This window comes from Chlamydomonas reinhardtii, chromosome 1 (assembly GCF_000002595.2).
Source record: "Chlamydomonas reinhardtii strain CC-503 cw92 mt+ chromosome 1, whole genome shotgun sequence".
NCBI lineage: Eukaryota > Viridiplantae > Chlorophyta > Chlorophyceae > Chlamydomonadales > Chlamydomonadaceae > Chlamydomonas > Chlamydomonas reinhardtii.
Window position 1 is genome coordinate 3284516 of NC_057004.1, and position 8931 is coordinate 3293446.

Genomic DNA, 8931 nt, shown 5'->3' on the forward strand with positions numbered 1-8931 from the left:
GTTAGATATGTGAGGTACCCATACTTGGCAGTAGACGTGCGTCCGCCACCCTGCACACCCCCCTCCCCTCCCCGGCGCACCTGCCATGGGCTCGGTTTGAGCTGTGCAGACCACGTCGCTGTGCTCCCCACTGTCATCCACGTTGTGCACCAGCGCGCGCTGGGGCGCGCCATCACCGCGTGCAGCTGCAGCAGATGGGAGGGGCAGGGGGGGGATAGCCATCCATGGGATGTTGTGTATCAAATATGAAGTGAAGTGCCGACGTCCAGAGGTACAGCGGGCACACGCGACGCATTCCATACCGTTGTTTCGCCAGCGGCAGGCTGCTGGCTCCCCCGAGTTTCCGTGGCGGCTAACGCTAAAAACTAAGTTCCTATTGAAAGCAAGTAGTCTGGAGTAGTAGTGGTGATAAGTAAGGCTCGTTGGTAAAGAAGCTGAGTGCATGCGTCGAGGTGGCTAGCTTAGCTGCTGCGGCGCGAAACCGGGACCCCGCGAACTCACCTAATCGCTCAGCAATGCAAGCCACGCCAGAGCCACGCGCGCAGGGGGAAGCACACACAGGAAATGGGCGAGCGGCAGTAAGGCGTGGCGGACTCAAACGGCAAAGGGGGGGGAGGGCAGGCGGTGCAGGAAGCGGCTCAAGCTGGCGAAGACCAAAAGGAGAAGAAGAAGAGGCGGCAACCTCGCTCTCACCAGTAATATGCACAATGTGTGCGCGCACAGGCGCAAGCCGGTTGTCCTTGGAGGACTATGCGGATTCAGCCTTGGCCAGCGGGCGCGGGTTGCATAAACCTAAAGGATCACGAGGGTGGCGCAAACTGTATGAAAAGGACAGCAGCTGGTGTGCGCGTGGACGCCAAGGCGAGCGCAGGCTTTCGTGTCGGTGAGTCACAGAATCGCTGGCGGGATTGCCATGGACGGAAAAGTGGAAAAGGCTCATGCCGTACGTTGGAAGTGAAACCGGATGCTACGTGAAGTCAACCCCAAACACTTTGAAACATAACCAGTACTTGCGTCAGGGGTGCGGGGTGGCCAACTCGGCCCATGTGATCGGTAACGGTCGGCAACCGCCCCCAATTCCCAGTTGCGACCAGGCCCCGGCCCGATTTCTTTGCATAGACCTATAAGGAGTACCCCATAGAAGACCCCTGGCGCGCCGGGCGACTATATGACGGTGGTCGAAAACATGCTTGCCGACGCAAACTGGAACCTCGGCTTGGAGCCAGGGAGAGCTGCGCGATAGCAACCTATGGACCTGTCTTACATTGGAGTTCTGAAGCAGCTTTGTTCCAGGACTTTGGGGGCCTACTACAAGCAGGGAGGGGCTTCCATGCGACCAGCGAGGTGCAATTTCGAGCCGGAGTTCAAAAGCAAGACTGCGCAATAGCAGCCGCCGACACTGCTCTGATACTCGACATGTAACAATCAATTTGGGCGCATAAAACAAGTGGGGCCGGCCCAGGACGGCCTTGCCGGACGTCGCCAACTTCGCGCCCCCCTGTGCAGGCTGTGTTAAGCCGCTGGGCACTTTGCCCCTCGTACTCCCCGCGACCGGCACTAAGCCATCCCCGCCCACCCGGCTGATGCGCCTGGAGCTTGCTGGTTACATGATGGATTCACAGTGCAGGCTTGCTAAACTGAGCACCCAAACACATGTGCCAAACCAGGTCCCTTGCTAGCGCACCCACGCGCACCTAGGCACCCCTGCCACTCCATGCTCCTCGCCCTTTTCACTCGTTGCAGGTGGATGAAATGCTCCATGCGCCCTTTGCATGCATCCACGCATACCGTACATACACATATAGCTCTAACACACTTCCCATGCATCTGCATTGCTTGCCCTCTCCATCCCCTCCAGCGCCTCCCCCACCTCGAACGTGGCATACCCTTAACCCACCTCGAACGTGGCATACCACTCCTCAGACCATATCGTACGTCATTTGCACTAGGTTACTACTGCAATTAAGAACGCCCGCACGTAAGAACAGCAATCGCCGGTTCCATTGCAGTAGTCGGGGCGCATGCCGCCCGTGGAAAGGGTGGCGAAAGGTCCTTCGACTTGACGTACGTGCCGCACAGAACGCACCAGCCCTTCTCGACGCCCATTGCAGCGAACGCCTGCATGCACAACAGAGAACCCAATTCATACACCTCAGATAACAGCAAGTAATGGTTAGGAATGTGGGTCGATGACATGCAATCGGCACGCCACCACCAGACCGGGCGTTGTTAACCACAGGGAACTAGCCCTATGTTGACCATATGCTCATATGATAACGAAACACAATGTGGGCACGGCTGTATGCATGCGTTTGCCCGGGGCCAGTGCATCCCGATGCTGCGAGCTGACATTGACGAGTGTGGTGGGAACGAATGCGTACGTAGACCAGAGCGGACGGCGGAGTGGGCTTGGCTGGCGTGCCGTAGGTGCGCTCGGCCCTCCATCCAGTCAATCGGCATCCTGAGTATACTAGAAATAGCGGAACGAGCCAAGGCAAACAATTTATGACGTGCAAGGAATGTTGCATGGCGCCCCGAGTTCGAAACTGCATTGGTTAACTGCAGTGCGCTGCAGGTGCCATGATCCCTGGTGTTGATGCATGTGGTGCTGGTAGCGGGTACCAAAAGCTGGCCCCTCTGCACCCGGACCCCCGCTTCAAACTGCGAGCTAAAATCCTGGACGCGCGGGCAACGCTTTGCAGATTTCGTCCGTGACCACCTCGTTGATATGGTATAGGTAATAGCGGAAAGGCTTGATACAGGTATAAGAAGCAGCAGAGCGTTAAAATGTGAAGCAACCAAAGCCAGCGACGCCTCAGATGATATGCCCGATGCGCTAGGCTAAATATAGGAGCAAAGGATAGCCCATATCATTCATCGGAACAAGACTAAGGGCGGTGCCGGCGACCCTACCGTCAGAGCAGAGCCCTCCAGCGCCCAGAGCAGCCAACAGCGACCGCCTTGTCCGCTTCGCTCCATCTACTTCGTAACACTTCTAGATGGTCACCTGGCGCACCGGGCGCTGCATCGAGGCCGGAAATGCGGTAATGCTGTTCACATGGTCAAGTTTCGTCAAAGGCCAGTAAACTAGTCGCCCGGCGCGCCAGGGGTCTTCTATGGGGTACTCCTTATAGGTCTATGCAAAGAAATCGGGCCGGGGCCTGGTCGCAACTGGGAATTGGGGGCGGTTGCCGACCGTTACCGATCACATGGGCCGAGTTGGCCACCCCGCACCCCTGACTTGCGTCGTGTAATTGCAAGTCTTGGCCGATCTCACCACCATTTGCCCCGCCGCACTTAAGGGCTTCTTCTCTGGGTGCCGAGCCGTGTCTCACCACACGGAGACGGATGCTATCATACAATTTCTCGACCTTGCGCGGGCCTTTCACGCGCCTTGTGTTCATCTAGGCAAAGCGTCGTCCACCGCTTTGACCTGAGCGCCACATGGCTACCTGGGCAAGGTGATTTAAATGGATTGAAAATGCCGCGACTATGCTGTGGCGTAATTGCAGAGTTGTAGATTGCACCAGCGCTTTGCAGCGGCTGTGCGTGGCTAGCAGACCCCGTGTTACTGGGGTTTTATTTTGCTCCGCGGTCGCTATGCCGCAACACGCGCTTGCCAAACCCTATCGCGAACTTCGCGTTTCCTCAAGCTCCTAAGACCGCCCCAATGCCTTTGCGACCTCTCTTGTGATTTGACATCGCTTTCGTTGCATCCGATAGGCCATGGATGCAGTACCTCGGGCCCTTTACCTCGCAACGATTCGCCACAGTCGCCAGTCAATTAAAGTCCATGGACGCGCGAGGTCGCTTCTCGCTCCGGCCGAGTTTTACCTGCTACCTATTTCTCTACAATAGGGAATAGCAAGTAATATTACGTGACGCTCGCGGTTTGTGCCAGTTTGGCACTTTTTGTCTTTTGGATCGCTTCGCTCGGGGGACTCAGCCCAAAAAGTATTAGGTGTCAGCATACACACTCATGAGAAGCTCAAAACTAGCCTGTGCCGGAATGTGTGCACATGTGCACCAAGCTGCGGCTCCAGCCTCCGCCCGATGCAGCCTCCGGTATCTCCTTGTCGTCAGCCACCTGTTGCTTGGGAGGCGGCGGCTGAGGCGCAGCAGCAGCACGATTGGCCCCGGCCACGCCTGTCACGGTCGGCGGCGCCTATGGCTTGATGGCCAGGATGAAATGAAGGCAGGAGGCACGAAACACTCACAAGCACTACAGTACTTATCCAAGCAAGCTATTTCCCCGTGTGTTCCTGCATTACCACACTAGCGGACCGCCATGCGATCCATGGGGCGTGCCCCAAAGGGAGTCAAGTGACATGGGACGCAACCTGACGCAACGCACGGTGTTATAGTGCTGAGCTTGAGAGCAGGCGTGTGCAAGTAGTGACCCTTCGTGGCGTAGAGGTGAGGTGAAAGGAGGCTGGTATAGGATTGGCGACTGAAGTCTCCGTATGATCTGGAGTGCCAGAGTTGTAACATACGTACGTAGAGCGAAAGGTACTGCGGATGCTGGCGTGCGCACAACCTTCCGGACCGGTGACTGGGGCGGGGTCGGGGTCAGGGGGGTTAGGGGCTGTGCGTCGGATGGTTGGACGTCGAGCCCTACACGTTTTGCAAATACCGGTATGACGATAACAGAGTCTCAGCATCGCCGCATTGCTTCATATACCGCATGCACGCTCAGTCCGCAGGTATTGTATTGAACAAAACGGCAGCATGGCCATTAAAAGTCGCGACTCCGCGGGACGAAGCGGGGCTGGCAAGAACTTCGTTGCGGCGAAACCGTCTTCGTAATCCAGGCTGCCTTGATAAATAGATACCAATGCCTAAGATGTATAGCTCTGATTTATTGGGGCGGCTGTATTATGGGGAAATGCTCGCGCTCGCAGCACACGCGCCCGCGAGGCTTCTGACAGGTATATAGGTGCCCATATTGAAGCCATTTATATGTTAGCAAATTTAACCGGACCAGCGGGAGCGTCTGCGATAAGATCGGCATCTAAGATGTCTTTCTTGCAGCTGAGGAGTTCATAACATATGTTTGAGTGTGTTAAAACTCTTGCTGCCACAGTTACTTTCGCGATCGAGGTTCCCTGACTCGAGTCGGGTGACGGATCTGCGTCGCTGGGGCCTCCTCTTCCTTGTGTACAGTGGCTTCGTGTAACTCATTTCTTATATAATAGCAGCGTGCAGTCGGCGGGCGGCGGGAACGTGTGTTTACCAACTTAGCGTAACCGTGCGTTCTGAAACGTATGGGTGCGCCGCGCCCCCTGCGGGGGCCGGGGCACGCCAACCTGCTGCGTGGGCGGCATGGCCACCATGGCGGCTGTGTATGCGGCCGCCTGGTTGTTTACGGTGGCGTGCAGGGCTCTGAAGGGGACCTGCAAACCAACACGCGTGCTTGCGTCAGGCAGCGCGGGAAATCCTGAAGGGCCACCGGCCTTGCTTGACCGAATGGGTAGTTGCCAACGAAGGAGTTGCTCATGTTGAGAATGCCGTTAATAGGCCCCAGCGGCGCCGTGGCCTGGCCTGCAAAGCCAGGTGCAACGCCCATCGTGCCCACAGCCCACGCCCGGCAGCGGGGTGCCAAACTGGTGCTCTGGCTGCGTGGCCCGGAACATGTTGAGGTCCACATGCTATGAAGCCGCCATCACGGCTGCGGCTGAGTGGCCAGGCTGCGGAGCGGGTTTGGGCAAGCGGGCAGCATGTTGCCGGGCAGCGTGCGCAGCTGTGTGATGGGTGGCACAGGAGTATGCATTTGGCTAGGGAAGTCAGACATGGCGCCAAAATGCATCCAGCCACTGCGGGTTGACTGCTTCATGTAAGTGATGTCACAATACTGCCGTCAGTCGCAAGCCCGTCGGCAACAACACTGTGTCCTAGAGCTTCTCTGTTCCCATTTCCACCCAACGCCTGCGTGGGCGGGCTTGGTGCCTTGTGGATGGTCGATAACAGCCCCGGTGACGGCCAGTTGTGGCAGCAGTGCCCTTACTTGTCCTGGACAGCATCATTTGCTGCATTCCCACCAGCCCCAGTGAAGCAGATATGATTGTGACTGTGAGTAGCACAGAGCCACAGACCAGCGAAGCTTATCAGAGAGAGATCTTGACTAGGCATCCTACACCCTTGAGGCTGAATCTCACTCAGCGTGTGCAAGCTACTGGGGCGGAGTGCTGGCATAGATGTTGATAGGAGAGATGAGGAGCCCTTGTGGGAGAAGCAACGCACGCTTCCAACCCTGTAATACATCATCATCATCATTCCCACAGCTCCGCCCAGCTTACCCCGGAGTCGTGGCGCAAGGACGCATGGCATCATCCAGGCAAGCGTGCAGCTTACACACTTATACACACTCGCCCGCAATCACAATCCCTTTGTTGCATGACGCGTACCAACCCGCCGCCGGCGGGGTGGCCAGAGCCCCGACGGCGTTCAGCAACAACCAAAATGCCGCGTCCTCGCGCGTGCTGCCGCCCTCGCAAATTCATGCACGTCACAGGTGTTCAGGCGTGTCACCGAGTAAGTGAGGACTGCCACCAACTGGAGCTTCACTTAAGCCCTAGAGCTGCACACGACATCCAAGGAATCATTCAAGAGGACATACCGGACATCCTGAACCATTAAGCGCAAGCCCTAAAGCAAAACGAACGTTGCCTTGACAGCGTACAAACCTGCTAAACCTGCCAAACAAGCACTACCTGCATAGTGCAAATCAATACAACACTGCGAGAGCAGTCAAGCCTGCCACCATCCGCTTGGGCATGTGCTGAAGTGCGCAGCGCCTGACCTGCGGTGTGCTCACGCACGCCCACCCAACCTTTCCAACATTCATGCAAAAGAAATGTACCAAACCCGTCACTTTGTCGGTAACGTGGCGTGGCTGGCTGCGCCTGCTTCCAAAGCTGCTAGGCACAGCACTGCCAATGGCAGCCGTGAGCACCCATTACCCAAACAGGTTGATGGAGGTCTTGCCGCCGGGCGGCTGCATCACGATCTTGCCGCAGAACGCGCCCTTGTGCGGAACAAACTCGGCCTTGGGGCTGGGAGCGCCGCCGTAGCCGCCGCCGCCGCCGCCACCCTGCCCGTAGCCGCCCCCTGCCGCCCCCTGCTGCCCGTACGCACTCTGCTGCCCGTACGCACTCTGCTGCCCGTACCCTGACTGCTGCTGTTGCTGTTGCCCGTACCCAGCCCCTGCCGATGCGCCGTAGGCACTGCCTTGCCCGTAGCTGCCGTAGCCGCTGCTGGCCGCGCCGCCGTAGCCGCCTCCCGAGGCCCCGCCGTACGCACTGTTTTGCCCGTAGCTGCTGTACCCATTACCCGCCGCACTGCCGTACCCACCCGCGCCGCCGTAGCTGCTGGCGCCGTAGCCGCCGCCCGCGGCGCCAGTGGGGCTCATTGCGCCGCCAGCAGGGCCGTACGAGCTGGGCGTCCCGTACGAGCTGCCGCCAGCCGCCGGCGTGCTGCCGTACGATGACGCGCCACCGTAACCGCCTGCGCTGTACGGCGAGGCGTAGCTGCTGCTGCTCGGCGTGGCGCCATAGCCGCCGGCGCCATACGAGCCAGCGGACGCGCCGCCGTAACCGCCCGCTCCGCCCAGGCCGGGCGTGCTGAGGATGCTGCCACCGCCACCACCGTACCCGCCAGCGCTGTACGGGGAGGCGGACGGCACGTAGCCGCCGCCGTAGCCGCCCGCTGACCCTGCAGATTGCGCGTTGGCGCGCCGACCGGCGGAGGGCGGCCGCCGCATGCCGCCCGGCAGGTTGAGCTGGGAAGACAGGTCAGCGCCGCCGCCGCCATAGCCCGCGCCATAGGCTGCCGCACCCTGCTCAGGTGAATGGTTGGAGGGGCGTCGAATCCAGGTGCATGTGAGCGAGCTGGTCCAGGGTTCATAGCTACACATGGGAGCGGTGCAGGATCCCGGGAACGCGGGTATGATATTGCCGACTTGCTGCCTACGGTTTGAGACTCACCCCATAGCCACCGGCTGCGTTCGCGCCGTAGTTAGAAGAGGTCCCGTAGTCGCCACCGCCACCTCCGAAAGATATTGAGGAGGCGCCCCCTGGGGGCTGCATAGCCCGTCGCCCGGCAAAGGAGCCGGCTGCGCAGGGTCACAGTACCAGGCATGAGTCAGTTACGGGAAATCGGCCCCTTATCCACATTACTGTCTGTAAGCTATGAAGCCATGCTTGAGGAACGTATCGCTTCCTATTCTTGAAGGTTCCTGAGAGCAACGCAAGCCATTGTCCCGCGGCCCATCCCCTGACAACGCACGCCGGCTTACGTGCTCCGTAGACTGCTGGTTGCTGTTGCATCCTTGGTTGTTGATAAGGATTGGGTTGCTGCGGAGCTTGCGCTGCTAGAGACTGCTGTTGAGCCGGGCGCGGAACGTTGGCGAAGACTTGGTACTGGTTATAATGCGTATGCTGTAAGAACTGGAATAAGCTAGGATCCTCGTAGTAACCAGGGTTCATGGACTTGTCATTTGCGAAAACTACTGAAGAGAAATAAGTCGTTCGGACGCCTTTTGTTGTCGCAAGCCGTTTTACTATGTATGACGTATCAAAATAATGAGAAGTGCTGTGACGGCTCGAGCAAAGACTGCATGTTAGCGCGGATCGTCATTCGTCAGCGGCAACCTTCGAGACTCGGGTGTCTCGGGCTTGCTGGCGCCCGCAGTTACGATACGTCGGATGATGTGACAGATAATCTAATGCAATGCTACCATTGTGGGGCTCTTCAAGGGAGTTATGACACGGCGAGCCTCCGAACCCCCCTGCGTGCGTACTGTGGAGACTGTGTGTGGGCACCGCTTGCTGACCTCGTCCATTGCCCTGTTCCGTCGGCTCTGCAGTCCCTGCTGTACGCCCTCAAGAAGACTGAAAGCCTCCAGCTGTCCTGTCCTACCGGTGATGGAGTGTA

At 58.5% G+C, this 8931-nt stretch overlaps 1 protein-coding gene across 1 annotated transcript; it reads right to left on the reverse strand.

Moving 5' to 3' along the window:
• Window positions 1-6185: 6185 nt before the first annotated feature.
• CHLRE_01g020800v5 (uncharacterized protein) lies at window positions 6186-8711 on the reverse strand. The gene is made up of 3 exons (XM_001689905.2): window positions 8294-8711; window positions 7983-8110; window positions 6186-7834 (listed from the first exon to the last, which is right to left on the reverse strand). The coding sequence occupies exons 1-3, from the start codon at window positions 8322-8324 to the stop codon at window positions 6956-6958; spliced, it is 1038 nt and encodes a 345-aa protein (XP_001689957.2). The 5' UTR covers window positions 8325-8711; the 3' UTR covers window positions 6186-6955.
• Window positions 8712-8931: the final 220 nt, after the last annotated feature.